This window comes from Calonectris borealis, chromosome 4 (assembly GCF_964195595.1).
Source record: "Calonectris borealis chromosome 4, bCalBor7.hap1.2, whole genome shotgun sequence".
Classification (NCBI taxonomy): domain Eukaryota; kingdom Metazoa; phylum Chordata; class Aves; order Procellariiformes; family Procellariidae; genus Calonectris; species Calonectris borealis.
Window position 1 is genome coordinate 67,607,126 of NC_134315.1, and position 20,975 is coordinate 67,628,100.

At 34.8% G+C, this 20,975-nt stretch overlaps 1 protein-coding gene across 2 annotated transcripts in view; it reads left to right on the plus strand.

Annotated features, from left to right (window-relative positions):
• Nucleotides 1-20,975, plus strand: part of LRBA (LPS responsive beige-like anchor protein) — a 420,317-nt gene that overhangs the window by 285,150 nt on the left and 114,192 nt on the right. For both annotated transcript variants that reach the window (XM_075149993.1, XM_075149994.1), the window contains 3 exons: nt 442-554; nt 17,982-18,122; nt 19,313-19,432. In XM_075149993.1, coding sequence (XP_075006094.1) covers nt 442-554; nt 17,982-18,122; nt 19,313-19,432 — 374 coding nt within the window. The remainder of the gene's footprint in view (nt 1-441; nt 555-17,981; nt 18,123-19,312; nt 19,433-20,975) is intronic.

The window sequence follows — 20,975 nt, forward strand, 5'->3', positions numbered from 1 at the left end:
CTTCATTCTGCTTTCACATATTGAATTTAATACAGTATGTAAAAATATTGCTTTAATTTTAGTATCCACAAAAGTCATTGCCTCTCGAGTTTTTGAAGTCTTTCACCTTAAAGAAACAGAAGACCAGATGACATAATCAAGCAAAGGAGAAATGCATAGAAAATGAATGGATTTAACTGTCACTCTTACTGTATGCAAAAGAGTTTACAATTAACGTGAAATGGGCTGCAATGTTTTAAATTAAATACTAGCAATTTGTGAACTTTTTCATTATCCTTTTTAATACAGCAAAGTAGAATATTGAAATGATAAAAGAACTGAAATAAATTACAGTTCTTTTGAAGAGCTCGTAAAGTTCTATTATTGTATCTTTAGAGGTTGGTATTTTAGTTAAATATAACTCTTAACTCACGGCGGGTTTTTTTTATTGTTGTTTGTCAGGTCGAACTTACAATGATTTAAATCAGTACCCTGTCTTCCCTTGGGTTATCACCAACTATGAATCAGAGGAGTTGGACCTTACACTTCCTAGCAACTTCAGGGATTTGTCAAAGGTATTTGTCATCAGATACACCTTTTTTCTCTCCATTATTTATCACAGTGGCTTTCAGTCTTGTTAATGTTTTCTGCTGTGTTTGACACATTAATGTTAAATGCACGACCATTAATAGTGTTTCATTTCTATATGCGTACACTGATAGTAGGGATCAGATTGTGGAAGAATGAATTACTGATGTATTCTTATTGCTTCTGATTGTATCAATTTAATAATTATTAATGGAAGGTGCTCTTGGTTGGAGCATAAGTGTTACATTTAATTTCAAATTTTAATGAAGTTAGGAATGCTGAGGCTGTTAAGATTAAAGATTAGCCAAATAATTTTCTGTTTTTCTAATGAGAATTGTGGTTTTTGAGTAGCAAAGCCTCTGATACCATTATATTTTAAGTACTTCTAAATCATTGCCCTTATTCCCATCAGTAGAAATTTTATTTTCTCACTTCCTGTGTGTATCCCCTTCAGGTATGCTCAAGTAATGCAGTTGTCCTTTGTCAGACTGACCTTGTCAGTTTTTAACAACTTTTACAAACAACTCCTTTCTGGCTGAGTAACATTTTTCTAAGGTCCTTTCCCAAACAAACATATGCAGATGTAATATTATGCAGCCTGTTTAAAGCTTTATAGAACATGATTATTCTCTTTCAATCTTTTCCAATAAAGGAATATTTCATTTTACAAAGTAGAAGCATCTCTCATTTTCTCTACAAAGACTAGGTGCAGTGATCATCAAACAGGATCTTTTTCTAAAAGCTAGCTATTACGGGAAATGATTGGCACATGGAGCAATATAGTTAATTAGTGGAAAAGGTAAAGAACGTATTTTAATTACAGCTTGTTTTTTACAAAAGTCTTCTATACAAATTGGTAATTTGATAGGAAAAAAAAAATCCCCAAAGAAGTAAGGCAGTTTTTAGAAGTTCTTGCTTTCAGTTTGCAATTGATTAAGCTAAACACAGGTCTGTGAAAATCTCTGGAAAAATAATTTTTTTACTACAGATTTAGTATTTAACCTTAAAAAGGTACTGTATAGTCATCAAATATATATACACGTATATATGTGGATATGTATGTGTGTATATATACATATATGTATATATATTTGAAGATTATACCATACCTTTTGTGTGTGTATATGTATATACAAATAAAAATAAAGGAATAATGTTTTTAAGTCCAAAGCAGAGATATACTGAGGTACTGTCATTGTAATAGTTTCTAACAGTTCTATTTAATTTGAATAAGTCATGAACTCTATGCTTTCTCAGAATGTCTGACTGACACAAATCTGTATTCATGGGTAAACCTACACATATTTTATATTTTAACAAATCTTAGGAAGGTCAATAATATTTAAAAATAATTTATTGTTGTGGAATTTAATAAATGCTTTCTTAGTAATCCCCAGGCCAAAAAATATCTGAAGGTAGTTTAAAACTAAAAATACCTAGCCCCAACCAAGACTACACTTGTGAATTACACTTAAGTGAAAATTGAAAACTTAGGAGTAACATCAGCTCTGTGTAGCTTGAATTAGTACACAAATTAAATGTATTAATCATTAATAACTTCCTATATTATGACATGATTTTTGCAACCTAATTTTCCATTAACTTTTGTTAAATGACACTTCTGCATATATCATGTCACTGCTAAAGTAATTCAAGACAAAAAAAAGGATTCTCCAGCTGCTATACTTCTGAGGCATCTCCTTTAACTGTATTTTAATTTGTAAACTAGTCAATTCAGTCAGTGCTATAGTCCTAGTCTTTCTTCCTCCATCCTGAAATAGAACTAAATGCAGTGTAGAGCAATTTTTCCTCATTTTAGGTTAGGTACCACTCTTGCCACCACTATCTTGCGGAATAGCAAACCCGCTTTTTCTATGCGTTTTTTGATTACCGGTGACGGGTTATATGGATTTCTCTGTTCAAGAAAGTAGTCTTTGAGGATTACTAAGTATACCTTAAGTTCTGAGGGAATCTTTCCATTGCTACTGCTGAGAGAGGACATTACTTAGGGACATTACCAAGTAGACATTACTTAGGTTGTATCTATATCTGTACTTAACCTTCTCAATCATATGTTTGAAAACTATGAACTTAATACAGGAAATAATTATTACAATATTAGATGTCAGTCATACCATATTATGAGTAGAAGGAGTTTCATTAATATTATTTAAGCCTGTAACATGATATTTTTGGGAGCTTTTAATCTTTAACAGGTGATTGGCAGAGAATTGCCCCTATTGTTAGGGAATAGTGAATATTTATAGATATATGTATATTTAACATGCATTTTCCCTTATGTTCTGTTAAATATTGTTGATCAGACAGTGCATCTTGATCTCTGAAAATATAGCTGCTGTCTGGATGAATGCCAGTCCTTCCCATATACACAATGACAGTCTTTATGCCATACCTGTCTCAGATACAGCAGTTCAAGTTTTGGTTACTGTTTAGGCATTTCTAGCAGTATCAACTGTATGTAGTTTAAATGTTAAACTTTGTGTCAGATGATGAATTCATGGCAAATATCTGAAAAACCTTGCTAATATTCAACTATGAAAAATGTTTGAATGTCATGTATGTTGTGATATTTTCATTGTAGTACTGTTATCTTGGGGGTAATGCTTCAAAATAAGTGCTAATTATGTATTGTAGCATGTCTATGTTTTGCACTGCTGAAAGTTTTAAAAATATTTAAAGATATTTAATTTAACTTTTTACATGGTTTTAACAGTCCTTTACTTTTAACAGTCTTTTACTTTATTTCTTTTCCTTATCCACATCCAGAAACACATCACAGTTTAGTGCTCCCACTGAGTAAAGAAAAGGAAAACTTCGATTTTGGTCTGGCAGAAAGGATGTCAGGTCAATATTTTTACATTTTTTGGTACCTATGAAAATTAAAAATGAAGAATTTTTCTTTTTTTTTTTTTTTTTTTTTTTTTTAAGAAATTGCAAGTTAAATTTAGGTATTATAAGGTGTCAAATATGAATAACAGTTTTGTTAATATATTAGCTAGAAGTTCACAGTTAGTACAGATTTAAAGAACTGCAGTGTATAGGTTAAACCAACACTTTATTTAAGCAGTTTCTTGTGGCATTGTTTTGAACATCAGTCACACAATGATAAACCAAAGCAACTGAAATGGATTGTGGTTAATATTACTGTCAGCCTGACGAATGCTCCTGACAAATGCCAGGAGTGCACTGCCAGTCTGTTACCCTGCTTTGACTCGAGTGTTTATTTCTTAAGAGGTGACTATGGTTTGGAATGGGTATTACATCTTATATTTATAGCTGCATATATTTTATTTATACAACAGACAGTTTCCCACCAGAATGTGTCCCATTTTTTGCATTACTTATGTTATTCAAAAGCACATTTTTTTCCTTTTCTTTATTCAGTGGAAGCAATAAATTGCGTTTTATTTCTGGACTTGGATAAGGAAAAAAAATAGAAGTAAAAATACTTGGAAAATACTGAGCTATCAAAGCATGATTTTATACTCTCAAAAGTTTGTTGCAAGATCTTGCTGTATGCAAGTAGCTGTTGATAATTTTTCTTTCATAAGGCACAAAATTTCTGTAAGATCATAAACTGACACTACTAGAAGAAGAAAATTATGCCATTCTTAAATCTTCTTTTGTCTTCACTATAGCTACATGTGTACATAATAATATTTTTATTTTCATGTTTATAATTTTCATGCAATATTTGCTATATCATCAGTAGTTTTATAGTAGCCGTTATGTATGTAATGACTTCTTTTCCAGTCAAGTGTACAAAAGCAACAAATAGCTCTCACCTTCAGTGAAGTGATGTGTTTAATTGGTATGTGGGAGCCACTGGTATCAAATACACTTTGACAGAAAAGAAGTAATAGATTTTTTTACTATGACAGATGAGACTAGTTTTGTTGTTCTAATGTAAACTTCACTTTTGACTGTTCTTCAGCATGCCAGCCTGAATTCTGTTGCAGGGTGCCCATTTCGGGAGCACAGATTCACTGCACATATATCTTGTGCTGCATATTTTCCCCTGCGAGGAAAAGAGTGGGATGGGCATGAAATTTGCTTAGTTATCTCTTGTTACCCCTTGGCAAAGAAATAGAAAGTAACAAATGTTTTGATATGCACTTATTATAATTTTGCAAATTTTTTGAAGAAATCTTTTTGTCTAGAGAGGCATTAAAACTTGTACAGGCACTCTGTGAACCAGTGCTTTTCACGTAGGAAGTGAAAATTATGTTTTATTCAGCTCATGCTCCAACACAAAATCGATGCAAGTTACTACCAGTTAAAACTGATAAACTTACCAGAAGGACTCAGTGTCCTTCTAAGCATAAAGCATGTTCCAAAACTGGACACTAAAAGAAGGTTAGAGGAACAGTGTGAGAACTAACAATAGTGGGTGTGGTGGTGATGACTTGTTTTGATAGGCAATTACGTCTGGAATTTAGCCACTGAGACCTATGATGCTTGACACTGCTGGGCTCAGCATCTGCCCTGGTTGCCTTGTCACTGGTATTTCAGGCAGTAAATTTGTCATCTGTACCTGTGACAAAAGATATCACTTAATTAAAAAGCACTCCAAAGCCGGACAGGATAAACTTGGAAGGGAGGTACAAATATTTTTCCTTTCAGGGCAGTTCGTGTGAATCCCTGCTTAAAACAGGACAGTACAGGAAATAAAACATTTCAAACTTTGTATCAGAATCCCTGGCAGTTAAGAAAAGGTCCAGTATATTTTCTAGAATTTTGGATCACCTCAAGAAACAGTGGTAGAGATATCAAGACCAGCCCCCATCTACAGTCAGCCTGAAGCAGTGATATCTGAAAAGGAGACACATTTTTCATTATTCATTTGTTAGTCTGTTATGGATTTTGATATTTTTAGTATAAAGTATATTTATCAGATTCTCTTCATTATCAAGTTATCATGCTTTTTTTGTGAAATGCAGCTTGCTTCTTTGAGGAGAGGGAGGCTCTATCCTCTCTAAAATTCTATGCAGAATAGGGAACAGTTGAGAGAAATTATTACAGAAACTGGTTTATCACCTGTCGCGAATGAGTGGTTTAGAGGCTGCTTAAAGAATCACCGTCAAAGGTATTAGCAGAAAGTGATTTTAATAGAGACCTATAAAGGTGCGATTTAACAGAGTTCGATGGCAAGGTCCACTCTATTACTTGCTACATGGATGAAACATATAAAGAAAAATCATGTTATGTCTAAGGGTTTATATTTTAGGGGTTATATATGTCTAGCAGCAGACTAGGGTTCGTTCACAGTTTTAGCAGCACTTAATCGTTAACTAATCATCAACATACTTAAGCAGCACTTAATCATTAACTAATTTAATATTTACGAAGTAAGTGTTAGTAGTGTCTACTACAATCACGACTTAATTACAGATTATGGTTACTATTAGTTCACACACACACAGACAGAAAAAAAAAATATATATATATATAAAAATGTACAAGAGATACCTGTTGAAAATTCCCTTTGAGTTCGGTGAAGAAATACATAAAATGTCTCGGCATTTCTCAACGGGTGAGGGTTGAGCCTCGAGAAGTGAAGAGTTTCAGCCCAGGTCACATGAGATGTCGGGCCTCTGAATATTGCTGGCTTAAGATGTTGCAAACTCTGAGAGGCGTCCCACTCAGGGGGAGATGCTGGCTGTAGCCCACTGCGGTCCGGGAGAGCTCAAAGGGTCTCAGTTAGGACCACTGTTTATAGGTTCGCAAGATGATTGGCTTTGGTTATCTGTAAATTTCCATCCTGGCCACAGTCCCAGGTGGTAATTACTAAAAATTCTCAAGGTTTCAGTGTTGTTCTACTTGACACCTGGGCCAGGCCATAGGAGTACATTCCCAGCCTCAGCTATGCAGAGTTTCTGTGATACGGTCAAGGAGCGCTCAACCACCAGACTCAGTACACCGACGCCGAGGTCTCATGGAAATTTCTGAGATCAACAAGCAGCCTAGAAGAGGGCGGGGGAAAATGCACCACCACATTTTTAGATGTATGTAGGGTTAGGATCTAATACACATAGATATATATTTGATCTCCATGCCCGTTTGTGCAAAGGGGTCGACAGATCTTTGACATAATCATGTTAAAAGAAACTTCTAGGGAAGGGAAGCATTCGAAGAGGAAGCAATACTCTGAGCAGTACCTTGATTTTTAAGGATGCAGGTGTTGGTACCATTTAGGAAACCATAAAAGAGCAGAATCTAGCGGAGAGAACAAAGACCCTTTCTTTCCAATCTGTCCTCTTTGAATATAAAGAGAGAGATCTAAAAAGGGATGGGAGGGAGGAGGGAATTGTAATTATGATTGGGGTCCTTGCTTGTGATATGAGAACTCAAAAGTCAAGTCCCTCTTTGAAGAAAGCTGTGCGGGAGTGTGAAGTTCTGTTGTTCACATCCGAGGACAGTGCTATAATTTTAGAACTATTATGGGCTTTCTTTCTTTCGACCAGAAAATCTATTTTGGAATTAGAAATTGTACCAACTGAAGTGCTGAGTAGTCTGTTATATTCCTATGAAAAGTTTTGGTTTAATAACGTAAGTTTTTCCCATTTCTAAATGGGGGGAAAGTGATTTTGTGAGACTCTCAAATGCCAGTAACCCTCAGACAGATTCCGTCGGGGACTTTTGTGAATGATAAAATTGGTCAATTATCCTTTCTGACAGCTGAGTCAGTCTGTTGTATAATTTCCTTTAGCACATTTGCCAAAATTAGGAGACAAAGCTGCAAATGGTCCCATGGGTCTGTGACTGATCTGCCACGGTCGTCTGTTTTCTAGGTCGCAAGCATTTTGCAGCACCATGGTCAGGTACCCACCCAGAGCAAGCCCTCATGTCTGCCAGCCTAGGCTCGGGTGGTTCAGGACCACGGACAAGGGCATCCCTAGCCAAATTCAAGCAGTTCTGTTGAAAACAGGAGCGTAGCCACGAGGAAGACTTGTTTATTTAAATGAAGTAATTATTGGTTTGACAAGCCCGACTTAGACGTGATCCTTAGAGACACTGAACTGTTTGCTTCGTCTGAAACAATTCTTGCTCGTTTGGATTTTAGTATCAATCTCTGCATGGTGCCCACTTGTTTCACTTTCAAAGACAGATTTTTGTGCTGATATGTTGGTTTAAGCTTCATGCAGCATCTATCTCAGGACCTTTTTCAGAATAAACATGTGATTTCCATGCATGTTTAGCTGCCTATTCCTCCACAACTCATATAGAGACCTGCTAAGACTGAAACTTCACCCAAATACATCTCTGAGATGATTTATCAAAACATACTTTCTGAAATCCTACGCTTAGTCTAGATAGAATTTTTAGAGTATTGTGGGAATTTCCATTGCTCTATCACAGTGTCATAACCATCCTTCTATATCTTTGTCTTTTTTTCCTTGTCATTTGTTGGTTATTCTCTGTGTCAAACCATCTCCTCTAAAGAACATATAAGTGGATGATAAAGTGCATCTTGCTACCATTCTTACTTTCTCTACCCTGTTCTCTTCTTTTCCCACCAGAGGCTTATTTTTTGAAGTCACAGGAAGCATATTCTTTGCACTTCAGATGCATGTAGCAGTTTCTAGGATCACTTAATTCTTTTCAAGCAATCTTTTTTTTTTAAAAAAATTATTTAGGTATTAGAGCAAAACCCAAGTTTACAGGATCAATAAGAATAATTTTAGTAATGAGCTAATAATCTTAATCTTCCCCTGTCTCAAGGAGTATTGTTTGGAATGCGGAAAGACTCAAAGGCAAGAAAAACAATAACTCAGAATTAACAATGAATGTTCAAAATGCTATTCTTAGTTTTTATCTGCTGTTATTGTCCATCCTGTTCTTGTTTCAATTTTAGGTGCCCTGAACATATGTCTTCTTCTAATTGGAAATGAACTGAGGGAGGTTCATGACCTTTTAAATGATCACAAGAAACCATGGGGCACATGTCTGGTCATAAAATGTAGTAGCAATCAAAATAAAGTAATTTCACTCACGTGTCTTGGGCCATAGACATTTTAAATGTGTGTTTTCTGTCTTCCTAATGTAAAGTGAATGTTATTCTCTTGATACAGTCTCCCTTTTTATATTCATACATTTGAACTCCAGCAGATTATGAACTGCTACAGCACACATCTGTGTGATTCAGATTTCCGAACAAGCATGATGGTGGCTAAGTTGAAAATTGCACTCATACTGGAAATGAGGATGGGATTTATCTCACCTACTGGAGCTGTCTAAAACTGAGTTGATCAAACTCCTAGCAGCGGGAAGCCTGTTGGGGTCAAAGGACAATCCGGGTATAAAAGTAGTGCTCAGAGAAAATGAGAGCATGGTAAAATAGTAATACTGATAATCTTTGTTTAAGAAAGAGTTTAAGGTGGTTCTCAGGCTGTGGACTCACTTTGCTGGACAGATCAGATGATCTGTCTCAAACTCAAGTATCAGCAGATGAAAGTGTGGGTCAAATGAAGGAAATCAATAGAAAAAGATCACTAGGAGAAGACGGTATGATCCTAAAAGCTTGAGTTGAATAGTCTAATAAGATTAAGAAAAAATAATTTACATATAACATCCAGCCAATCACTTGAAACTGCCTCAGTATCAGAAACACAAGTTTAGTTTCCAAGGTGGGGTGGTCACAGTTATTCTAAAGGTCTTTTCTGCACTTCATACTGTTCAGCATATATGGTAATCTGAAAAAGAAGATGAAAAGGGAGCTGATAAAACTTTCTGACAATACTAATCTGTTGATGATATTGAAGATGATGGCTCACTAATCAGGAGACCTTATGAAATAGGTAATAAAATGATGGATGAGTTCACCTTAGATAGGAGGGAAGCAATACATGTGTGAAAAACTATACATTGATGGGCTCTTAGCTGACTATTTATATTCAGGATTGATGTAATCTGATTGTAATAGTTCTATGAAACTGTACAGGTTACAGTAAAAAAGTCTTTATACTTTCTGAAGTACATTTTTCTAACCTGCTGCTGCTCTTTTTGTAGGGCTTGATGCTTACACATGATACACAATAACGTATATTTTGTGTGCCCTGACAGTGTTTAAGCTGCAGAAAATGCAAGTTTGTGTCAGCTTTTAGCTTGAGGTCCTGTGCTGTTAATACAAGCCAAAAGGATTATGTTTTTAGTTCTGATTGTCTTATATAGATTTGGTGTTAAGTATAATGGCTGCTATTTTCTGTAACAGTGGCTTGTTTGATGTGTTGGCAGAGGAGCATGGTCTGTGAAGGGAAGGCAGAGGGAGAATGTTTTCATCTCCTGGTATGATTCAAGTGCACGTGGCTTCTCACTAAATCCTGTTTCTCAAAATCTATAAAATCCATTTTTTTTTTTTTTAAATAAGCGAATGATGTTGCAGCGATTTCTTTCACTTGATAGATTATGTCATGGATAGTGTATGCAAATGGTTGCTTTTGGCTGGCAGGGTTATTTTCTAAGTAAGCCAACTACAACGCCATACCCTCCTCACCGCCTGCAAGCAGCTTGATTTCTCCTCGTGATTCCCAGGGACGTGCAACGTCCTTTCTCCCTCACCTTTTGGCAGTGTACAACACATACCAGCTCTCTTCAGTTTGCCTTCCCAGTAGTATTAAGGTGTAGTAATACCTCAAATACACAGTGTGTGACACATTCAGATGTGCTGAACAATTGATTAAACCTTATGTAAAAGTGTATGTGTGCTTAATTGGTTTGCAAGTTTGCAGTTCAGCAGTGCATTGTTTTGGAATCTGGTGCAGATGGTTGTCATAACATTTGATACTATTGTTAGTAACATGAAGGCATGGAGATTTTTCCTTTAAATTTAAATTCTTCCAAGATTTTAGGTGACCTGAGGTGTATTCTGTCACTAATATATTGCTAAGATCACTAATATTGCTAAACATAGTTTTTCTTCATTTTTTATGCTTAAGATTAGTTTATGATCCATTTTTGAACTGTGCAATTTGGGAATCTTCTGTGTTTTGCACCATTAAATATTATTTATATTAATATGTTCAGACATTCTAGTTATTGGATCACCTTTAGATCAGTTTTTCCTGACTGTTCTTGTTGTCTCAAAGGAATGTGTGAGCTCTTAAAAAAATCTTAATAATAAACCATATGTACAAATTCTTTTAATTTAATTTGCATGCACACAACTATTGTCTGCTTTTATTGCAGCCCTTTATTGAATTCTCAGTTTCCCTAGAGTAGAAAATTAAGCTTTTAAATTTTTTTTTATAACATAGTGTGATCTGGTAAATTTCATTATGTGATTTCTGGTAAATAGGGTCTTTTCAAAGAAAGCTTGTAAGGACTGACAACTATTTAAAAAAGCCTGTTTACATAAAAAAGCTCAGTGGTTTTAGTATGTATAGATTGTATTAAATTTATTTTAGAAAACATTGAGATAAGAGGATTATGGAATTTCATCCCATAAGCAGTGCATCAGGAAATGCCCAGGGATCCTACAGTTGATAAAAATGCTGATCACAGTCAGCTGGTTATACTTGTCACTTAGTTAAAGGAGCTGCTGGGAAATAGTTGTCTGCACCCTAACCTGTGCATGCAAGTATTAAATGAGATGGCTGGTAGCCATTTATCTGTATTTCTTCACTAGTGTAAATAAAAAGATATATCTAAGCAAAGAAATTATATTCATGTAAAATTTGCATGCAAGTTTGTTGTACTGGAGTGCTCTTGACTGGCTTTTATTGTATCATGTGCACCAGCCCGAAGATGCTGAGTCATTTAATATGAAGTCATAAGACAGGAGCCAGTCCAGAAGCTCATCTAGCTCAATATCTTGCCTCTATGAACAGCCAGTAGCAGGAGCCTAGTGAAAAAAAGAAAAGAAAGAGGACGTATAAAGCATCATCCATCCCTTCAGAAAACCTCCCAGGCTTGGCAGCCAGAAGTTTATCTACTTTGTGAACTGGAGAAATAATTTAGACAGTCATGTTTAGTGGTCACTGACGGACTGGTGGTCTAGTTGCCTTTTCTTTTTTTTTTTTTTTAAACCTATTTATATTTGGTCTGCATTGCTCCCTGAAGCAATGAATCCAGCAACTTAATTATATGAGAAGGTATCATTTTCTTTGCTTTGTAACTAGGGTAATTATGGCTTTTGTTTGTTTGTTTGTTCTCTGTGGACCATATGAAGTCTTGCTTGCTTGCAACTCTTATCTATACTTGAAAATTATTTTAGTTTTAGGTCGACATAAAAAGAACAGGAAGTATTCTTCAGAACATGCTTTACATTATTGTCCCATTTGTTTCCTTTCTCTCTACAAATTTTCAAGTATCATTATTATTTGAAATACCTATATTCAGAATAATGGATTAGAACTGTCACTATGAGCATAACGACCTGCCAATTCTAAAGGGGAAGAAGCTTAATTGGATGGAATATTAACAAATATCCAGAGGATGTCTACTCAACAAATTCACCAGAGATGTATGTTGACTTTAGTGTTTGGAAAAGAAGGCAGCACAGCTATATGAATTTTTCTGATTTCATATCTTGATATCAAAATCGGTAGAGTACACTCACTAATATTCATAATTATTGCACAGTTTCAACATTGTATATACAAAAAGTGTTTAACCATAGGATTCCTTATTTCACTAAGAAACCACATGGAATTCAAGTAGCTGCTTGTGTTGAAATTCTCAAAAACTGAGTGTTATAAGTGACTAAAATATAATTTACAATTAATAGTGAAAAATAGTAAATTAGTTTAGAATTGGAGCAGAAATTATTGTGTATCACCTAAATGCTCACTGGGGAAGAATACAAGAGTCCTGTCAAGTTCTGTCTCTTTGGCTTCAGCCAAATTTTGACATCCGAATTCATAGTTCCCCCCTCCTAGCCTAGTCTTTGATGTAGGATTTGGGCAACTGCTCTGAGCATTCATTTGGGAATGAATTGGTAAGGATTGTTTCTCTCCTTGGTAGATTGTTTCCATTTTTTAAATCTTTCCCAGAGCAGCTGAAGGACCAGTTTAGTTGATCAATGAGGGCAGTTCAAATGGTTTGGCAGATAATTATGTTTGTTGTTTTCTTTGGGGTACGGTTCTTCAATGAATTTGAGTTAGATATAGATTAAAGGTAAGAGGCCCTCTAAAGAAGATGGGGGAGTTGCAGGACCTAATTTTTAAGAAAGCACTACTCAGTTGTTTGAGAGGAAGAATGGGGAGTTCTAGCAGTGAGTGAGAATAGGTTCAGAGGGGAGTATGGCATTTTGTGGCTGTTCTCAAAAACAAAAATTACAGATGAAAGAGTAGTGATCTACATTATATGAGTTTATTCTTAGATATTTCCCAGTTGACCTAAGTTAATAAAGTTTGGGTATAATTAAACCCTTGCATCTTGTCTTTATATCTCTATCTGGGAAAAAGAAGTTTTACTCAGATGATCAGGAAGTCCCACTGACAATATTACAAGTATTGGCTAGTTCTGGGAGTTAATTATGTGTTGGTAATACATAAAGTAACTAAACAAGCAATCCTCTAAAAATGCAGTTGTGGTTAGATTGCAGCAGAGTATACAGCACTGGGCGTATTTATGACAGTGAGAAGATTAACACTGGCACACTGAACACCTTTCAGATATCTGTATATTAGAATACATTGATAAGGGGGCAGGCTGCAGAGAAATCTTAAGGCTGGAAGAAATGCCTTAAAATGGAAGACCTGAAGAGCTCAATTTCTTTTGTTTATTAAAGAGTCTAATTATAGTCTGTAAGTATCTTTATATACAGAAAATAATGGGTAAGTACAGGCTCTGTGATATGTCAGAGAGGATAAGATTTCTTTGGTACACACCAGTAAATTCATAGCCGAACTGAAGTACGTCTTTTTTAGAATGAGGATCACAATTATCAGTAGAAAAAGCTTCCAAGAAAAATAGCAGGTTGTCCATGTACTCAAGAGTCAGATGCCTTTCTGGAAAGCAGGTTGGCCAAATACAGCTCATGCTATAATCAAGTATAAACAGTTGGGCTCAAAATCATGTAATGGAAAGGCATTTAATGGCTTGTCATACAAACACAAGACTAGATGAGATGACCTAATGGTCCCCCTGGTCCTTTAAGCCCAATGAATATGTGAAAAATATCAGTAATGAAAACCAGATAGTCATCTTGAAGATAAAACGTATGAAAAACAAACATCATACTTGGCAAGGATGCTACAAAACATAATTCAGTGATACAGACAACTGTATACACAGGAATCCAAATACCTGGTTGGATGTGGATAAGAAAACAGTGTAAGAAATCAGAAACAAAAACATTTTCCTTTTTTTCCCCATTTTTTCTTTTTTTTTTTTTGTTTTCTTTCTTTCCTTTTTTTAATTTTTTCGTGGTGAAGAAGCTTTGAATTACAAATTTCAAAGAATAATATTTTCATTAATTTGTAAATCTTTCTGTTTGCACTGGTCAGTGTGGACTTTGTTTCTGGACCTCACTGGCACTTGCATAGATCTCCTGATTTCCAGTAGTAATTGTTAAGATTGCCATCTTCACCAAAAGAGGTAACAGTTAACAGTGAAGACAAAACAGTCAAGATATCTTGACTTCTTATTGTTTGCAGTAATTAAATGCAATTTACTGCCATAGTACTCTAGTCTTTCATGGATTTTGAATATTAATGAGTTCAAAACTCTTCCCAGTATTACAATGGATAGGAGACAGTAAAAGGGGCAATGTTTGTTTCAATAACTGAAGCCTGTGTAAAAGCCAATAACAAAAGGCAGCATGGGTGATAACAGGGTATGTCTGTTTATTGGGAGTAACACTATTTAAAAAATGAAAACACATTAGATAAGAATAAAAAGCACCTTTTTTTCCTTCTTGAATGTGTAACTATAAATAAACATATCGTAATTCTTTCTTTATAAGACTTCAGTCTGCTTATGTTAGGTCATTAGCAATTTTCCAAAATGTATTCTTGAATGTGAGCAACAGAATGCAGGAGAGATTCTGCCCTATGTAGAGGAGCAGTGAGCATTCTGCTTTCTTCTGTTGGGTGCAACAGGGCCTCTTCTGAAAATGGAGGCAAGATGGGCCACTGTTCCAATGTCTAGCACAGAGTAAGATTAAGAACCAACAAATATAACTGTACACCAGTGTCTGGACATATTTAACCGCAGCAGATGGTAAGAGTCAGTGTGTTTTCTCAGTTATTTTTCAACAAACCGTTTTTCTTTGTTGTGTCTCAAAGAAAGCAAGCAAGCTTGGTCCAAAGACTGAGATTTACTGTATTCAGTTCTTGGTCAAAATGTGAGGTTTTTTTATTTTGAGGTATTCCTAGATTTGAGAGCACTTGAAAAATTACTATCAAATGAGTTTGTTTTTTTAAGAATAGCTTGTAACTTTCATATTTGTAGTACATGTTGTCATAATAACCACTTGGGGTAAAAAAACAGATGACCATTCCTTTGGAAAAGAGAAAACAAAAACTTCCTTACCCCAACTCTTCTTTCAGTTTGGACCCTTTTTTGAATGAACTCTGACTTGAAAACCATAGGCTTATTCATTTTTCAATACAGTTTAAAAACTTAGCAGCCATAAGTGATTTCTTTTTTCATCTTGACTCCTGTAATCTCATCCATTGCTTTTGCTTATTGGAATTTTCTCGCTCTACTTTTCTTTTTTTTCCTCCATCTAAATAAATATTTTTAATTGGTGAACTAATATCTAATTTTCCTCTCTGAAAAGAGGTACTGAAAAGAAAATATATTCTGGAATTTCTGCATAGGAAAGCTTTTCAGCTTCTTCTTCCTTAGTGGTCTGTAGCCATAGGGAAACCATGTTGATTAGTGTAAATTTGTGGTCTCACAGCTACATCTAGCATAGCTTAGTTTGGAGTTACTCTTTTCCCCTTGGCGTTTACCCACAGGGGAGGGAATCCAGTATGTAATCATGATTCCCTGTTAATTTTGAAATATGAAATAATTACAAAATCTCAATTAAATTGTTTACTAAATTAAAAGTCAGAGGGTATTTGAATATTCCTTGTATGTGCTTTATTCTGTAGCTCAAGCTTAGTTAACTGTTCACAGTGCAGTGTAACACACTAGAATCACCTCATCCTTAGAAGCAGTTGTCAGAAAAATATGGGCCTGCCTGGTAGAATGTATTAGCCCAATACATTGTCTCCATTTTATTATGAAGCTGCTGGGGAAGCTGTGATATACAGCACTGTCATTACAGATCTATTGTTAGAAGGGTTCTACAGTCTTCTGTGCGCTGCCATTAATTTATAGCAGTAAACAATATGTAGCCCTCCAACTGCAGCAAAGCAGAATCTTTTAATGAGGTGGATGTTATTACCACAATAAATCAGTGCATTCGTGTAATGTATAATTCAATGTGTGTATTCCCACTGTAACTTCTCTGAGTAAGCTGATAGTGTATCATTGTCAGTGCACAGCTCCACGGTTCTTTTTTTTTCCCTAAGCTTTCTTTCATTTGGGGACTTTTTTTATTTGCTTGCAAATAAATGTGACATGTCTTGATAGTTGTCCTGTTGCAGGCTTCAGAAACCAACTGTAACAATAACAGCCAAAATCAATACTGTGGATTCTGGCTATATGGATCTCTGCATGATACCTTTTTTTTTTTTTTTTAAAGAGAATGAAATCAATTCTAATTGGGTTTAGCTTTATATTCAAGGAATGTAATTCTATAACTATTGATTTGGGCTATACTCATTTGGAGAGTAATAAAAATAGGGGCAGATAAAGAGAATACATAAAATGTTGCAGAACCATACAGCACAAAACTGTTTCTATTTTTAATTTATATAATTTGTCTACCAATGACCTCCTTTCTTCTTTTTTCCCTCAAGCATAGCTGAGTCTTTAGGGAAAATCAGTACAGATGGAGATTCCAAAATGGTTCTTGCAACAAAGAGACTTCTTGGAGTCAGTTTCATTCTTCCCTGGAATAAATTTGCTAAATCAGATAAAAAGCCTTTTATACAGGAACCACTTCTTTTAAAGGGTTATATTTCAAATTAGTGAACTGCAAAAATAGTAATTAACCTAAGATGTTTTCCTTATCCTACTGCAATGGTAAAGCCGCTCTAAGTAAAAAAATGTAAGATTAGATCTTAGGTCATTCATAGATCTAATCTATCCTAGAAGAGAAAATACTTTGAAGCTTGTATGCCAAATTTCACATGAGCTGCAAAAAAGCAGTTATTTGAATAATAATAATCTGAATAGCAGACATAGTTTTTCACTTGAACTATGCTTGAATTAATGACTAGGTTACTGATACTTCTGTTCAAGGACTTTTAAAGTTTTTCCTTACCTTGTAGTGTATTCTTAAGTATATTTATTCTTGCAGAACAGAAAGAAGAAAATATTTTTGCATGTTTATTCTTCAGTTATACTTGAATGCATCCATTGTCTGTACAGATGGGCGTCATTTACATTAATAACATACAAACAGTGTGCTCAATACGTATACAAAATTGTATTGCATATATGCTTCACACATATATACAAAGATATTTTAGACCTCTTACAGCATTTTACATGTGGAGTGGCTAAATTCACTTTGGAGTTTCTCAGTGATTTCTGTGACGTATACTCATTTTTCTAAATCCTTTATGTAAAAGTCTGCTGAAGAAATACACAGCTATTGATAACAAAATATTATATTTCTTACATTTAAATAAATCCCTGGGTGTTTATGTCCTAGGTAAGCACTGAACAAAGAATAACAATGTTGGTGAAGGTGTGATAGACTTTTTTTAGTCATACATATGTTATTTGTTTCTTTTATATCAATGTTTTTATATAGAAATTTTGCTATTTTATTTGTCTATTTCAAAGTTTCCAGTTTTATTCATTAAGTAAAACTTGTCTTGGGATGGTAAATAGAAAGCATAGAAACAAGAATAGTAATATAAAAATTCCAAGTGCACTGTTAATATTCTTCCACCCTATTGGTCACTATTTTTTCCCCCCAAAATATCCAAAGATATTTCTTGTTGTTTACCATTTGCTTAATAGTGTATTCAACATGCACACATGTCCACAGGCACGCAAGTTAACAACTCTTTGTTTAAGACATTCCACTGTGAAGCGGTTTGTAGTCATTGACTTGAATCAGCAGTAAATAGAAATTAAGCCTATATCACTGCAGAAGAGACTTTTTTCCAACCAGCCGTGTGCGTGTGCATGGAATCCTCATTTGAAATACACAGATCTGTTCAGGTGTTTACAGAATCCAACATCTGCTTTTGCAAAACACCAAACCCAGCCTCCTCCATGCCTATAATTCTGGTTACCAAAAAGAGCAAGGGGAGTATGATGTGATAATAGGTCATGTTATCTTTATTTATTTAATGTATTTATTTTTACAAACCTTGTAGCCTGTTGGAGCTTTGAACCCAAAGAGAGCAGCATTCTTTGCTGAAAGATATGAATCATGGGAAGATGATCAAGTTCCAAAATTTCACTATGGCACACATTATTCAACTGCAAGTTTTGCACTCACGTGGTTATTAAGAATTGTAAGTATATGTTTTAAAAATGCTTTTCCTTTAAATGATAATGAAAGCAAGAAATAGCTAGGAATGAATAAACTAAAACTCAATGGCATAGGAGAGCACTGAAATATTCTAGTAATTGTAATCTGTAACACAGGATAAATATATTCCAAAGTTTGGGCAGAAGGTTTTAATTTTTATGATAGAACCTTTTCAAATCAGTGAAGCTTTTTCTCCTTTAAAATTGCTTTTTAGAGTACATTCTTATCCTATTTTAAACATGGTTAACTTTCCTTCCTTGCATTTTTTCAGACTGGACCATGTACTGAACATTTGTGGTTCTTACTGAATGTATTTAATTTTCACCTTCTAATGAGTGTAAATGAGTTGGTTTCTGATGATCATGAAATTCTGTGATGTAAATAATTAATTTTTAAAAATCTGCTGCAATTTATATGGAAGTAACTTTTGAGATGCTACATATTGATAATATATTGGTTAAACAATGCATTTTTCTATAAAATTGAAAGGCGATTTATCTCCTAGAAAGTAATTTCTTTGGGAAAGCATTAGCAGCACATCATTAATTAAAGCTTGTTAGAATGTACAGGCATATATAAATCCTTGAAGTAATTTATAGCGCTTAGGTAATTTCAAGCAATTATCCACTAATATGTGCTTAAGTGTTCTTTAACTAAGAGGAGGCTTTTAAATCTTTCAAACATTTTTCTTTTCTAAATCATAAATTACATATTAAACAATAACAATCATAAAGCTATCGGTATTGAATGCTACCCTTTATATTAATAGATTACCTTGGACAAAATAAAAAGCATGTGTTATTTTTGTTACATGCTAGTTTAAAAAATATCTAAGTTAAAAATATTGAACTTTTTCATGTTTTCGAGAGCAATTTGTGTCACAACTGACTGTAGCTTTTCCTCCAGCCTGTAAATATTTTCTTCCGTTTTTATTTGCTTTTCTTTATCTGAATATATATACATGGAGTAGGAATAAAAAGCATCAAATAAGCATCAGTTTGTATTTCTCATTCTTGGATAATAGAATTAACCCTTTGCAATTAATCATGTGTCTGCCAGAAGAATAGCATCATTAATAACCAAACCCCAAAAGAATAATAAATCTCTTTTTTTCCCTGAAATTCCTAAAGAAATACATTGCTGTTTTTAATTTATCTTTTTATATATGTTTAGGAACCCTTTACAACACTTTTCCTAAATCTACAAGGTGGGAAGTTTGATCACGCAGATAGAACTTTTTCATCTATTTCAAGAGCGTGGCGCAATAGTCAGCGTGACACTTCTGATATCAAGGTAAAAACTTTCGTGAAAGGTGTTAACGTATTTTGTACTGCACCTGCCTTTATTGTAGCTGTGATCATAGGACCACAGGTTATGAAAAAGGGAAGGAAAAAGATTGGGAGCTATCCTACCATTTGGGAAAAGATGCAAGGGAGATGACACATGGTTTTACTTCTGTTAGAATATTTCAGTAAATTCTTTTGTAAAACTTTAGCAAACATATTTAGCCCTGAGACTAAAATAAGGCAAAATTGGCCTTTGTGCTACAGATGTGTGTTTCACTGTCTTTTTGTTCCTCTGCACAAGTTTTAAGCCTTTGAAAAGTCAGTAGAAACTGGTATAGATTTTTAACTACTAGGTTTCATAAATACTCTGTTCATGCTTCTGTCCTGTTCAGATAAGAATGTTGCAGTTAATATTCATATTACTTTATGTAATTTTGGCTCTAGGCATCCAACCTCATTTTTGGGCAATTTCTGTGGCCTATTTCCTTGTTTGACTATGCCAACAGGAGGAGGAGGCTGCAGGTGCAGAAGGGGCAAAAACTACTCTTATGATGAGGAATAACTAGATAGGGGATAAAGAGCTGAACGGGAGATCTGGAAGCAGTCTCGAGAAAGACTGTATACTGGGTAGAGAAACAAAGGGCTACAGAAAGCCAGTGTCTGAAGATACTAAGATGAAACACAGAATTTAGCATGATATTGAACCTATCCTAACAGGGGCACTAGGCCTGGGAACTGGCAAGTGAACAAGAAGCAGGTGGGAATAGAAGATAAATTAATCTGGTAATTGGTCATTGTATAGAAAGAGACCTAGAATTAAATGGGTCAAGAAGCTAAGGCAGGAGCACATAGAAATTCTAAGGGCAGAGGTTTAGGTAGGTGACCATTCTGGGATCTGAGGAATATTTTGAACTGGGGAGGAGAACAAAGGAGGCAAGGATGCTGGCAGTGGTGGGAAACCTTTGTTGACCTCAAATCCAAGAAGCAGGAGTAGTATCAGAATTGTTTTTTTAATGGATGGAAGGATGGAAAAGTATAGTGTGAAGAAAATCGGAGGCTAACTCAAGAATGCCATGCAACTGGCAAGAGACATAACACAAAGTCATTCTGTAACTATATCCATAGTGAGGAGACCATTAAGGAAAGGGTTGATCTGCAGATTAATGGAATGAGAAAATTATCAACTGATAGTGCTGAAAAAGTAATGTCTTTCTTGCATCTGTGAGTCCCCACCAAAAGAATCAATGGCAATCAGTGACTAGTGGAATTAATACCACTTATGAAAAGATACAATGTCTATATCAAATTGGGAAAGAACAGTTTAGAAAATACAAACACATTAAATTTTTTTCAAATTGACTGGTCATTATGAGCTTCATTCTCTTGTACCTACAAGACTGGCAGGCAAAATTTCAGAGTGCATTTTTTTATTTTTGAGAAATGGAGGAGGAGAGAGGTAGCAGTGGTGGACAAATGAAGTATTTAGTTTTTAAAAAGGAAGAAAGAGAGAGCCAAGAAATTATGAGGTGAGTTTAACTACAATTCACAGA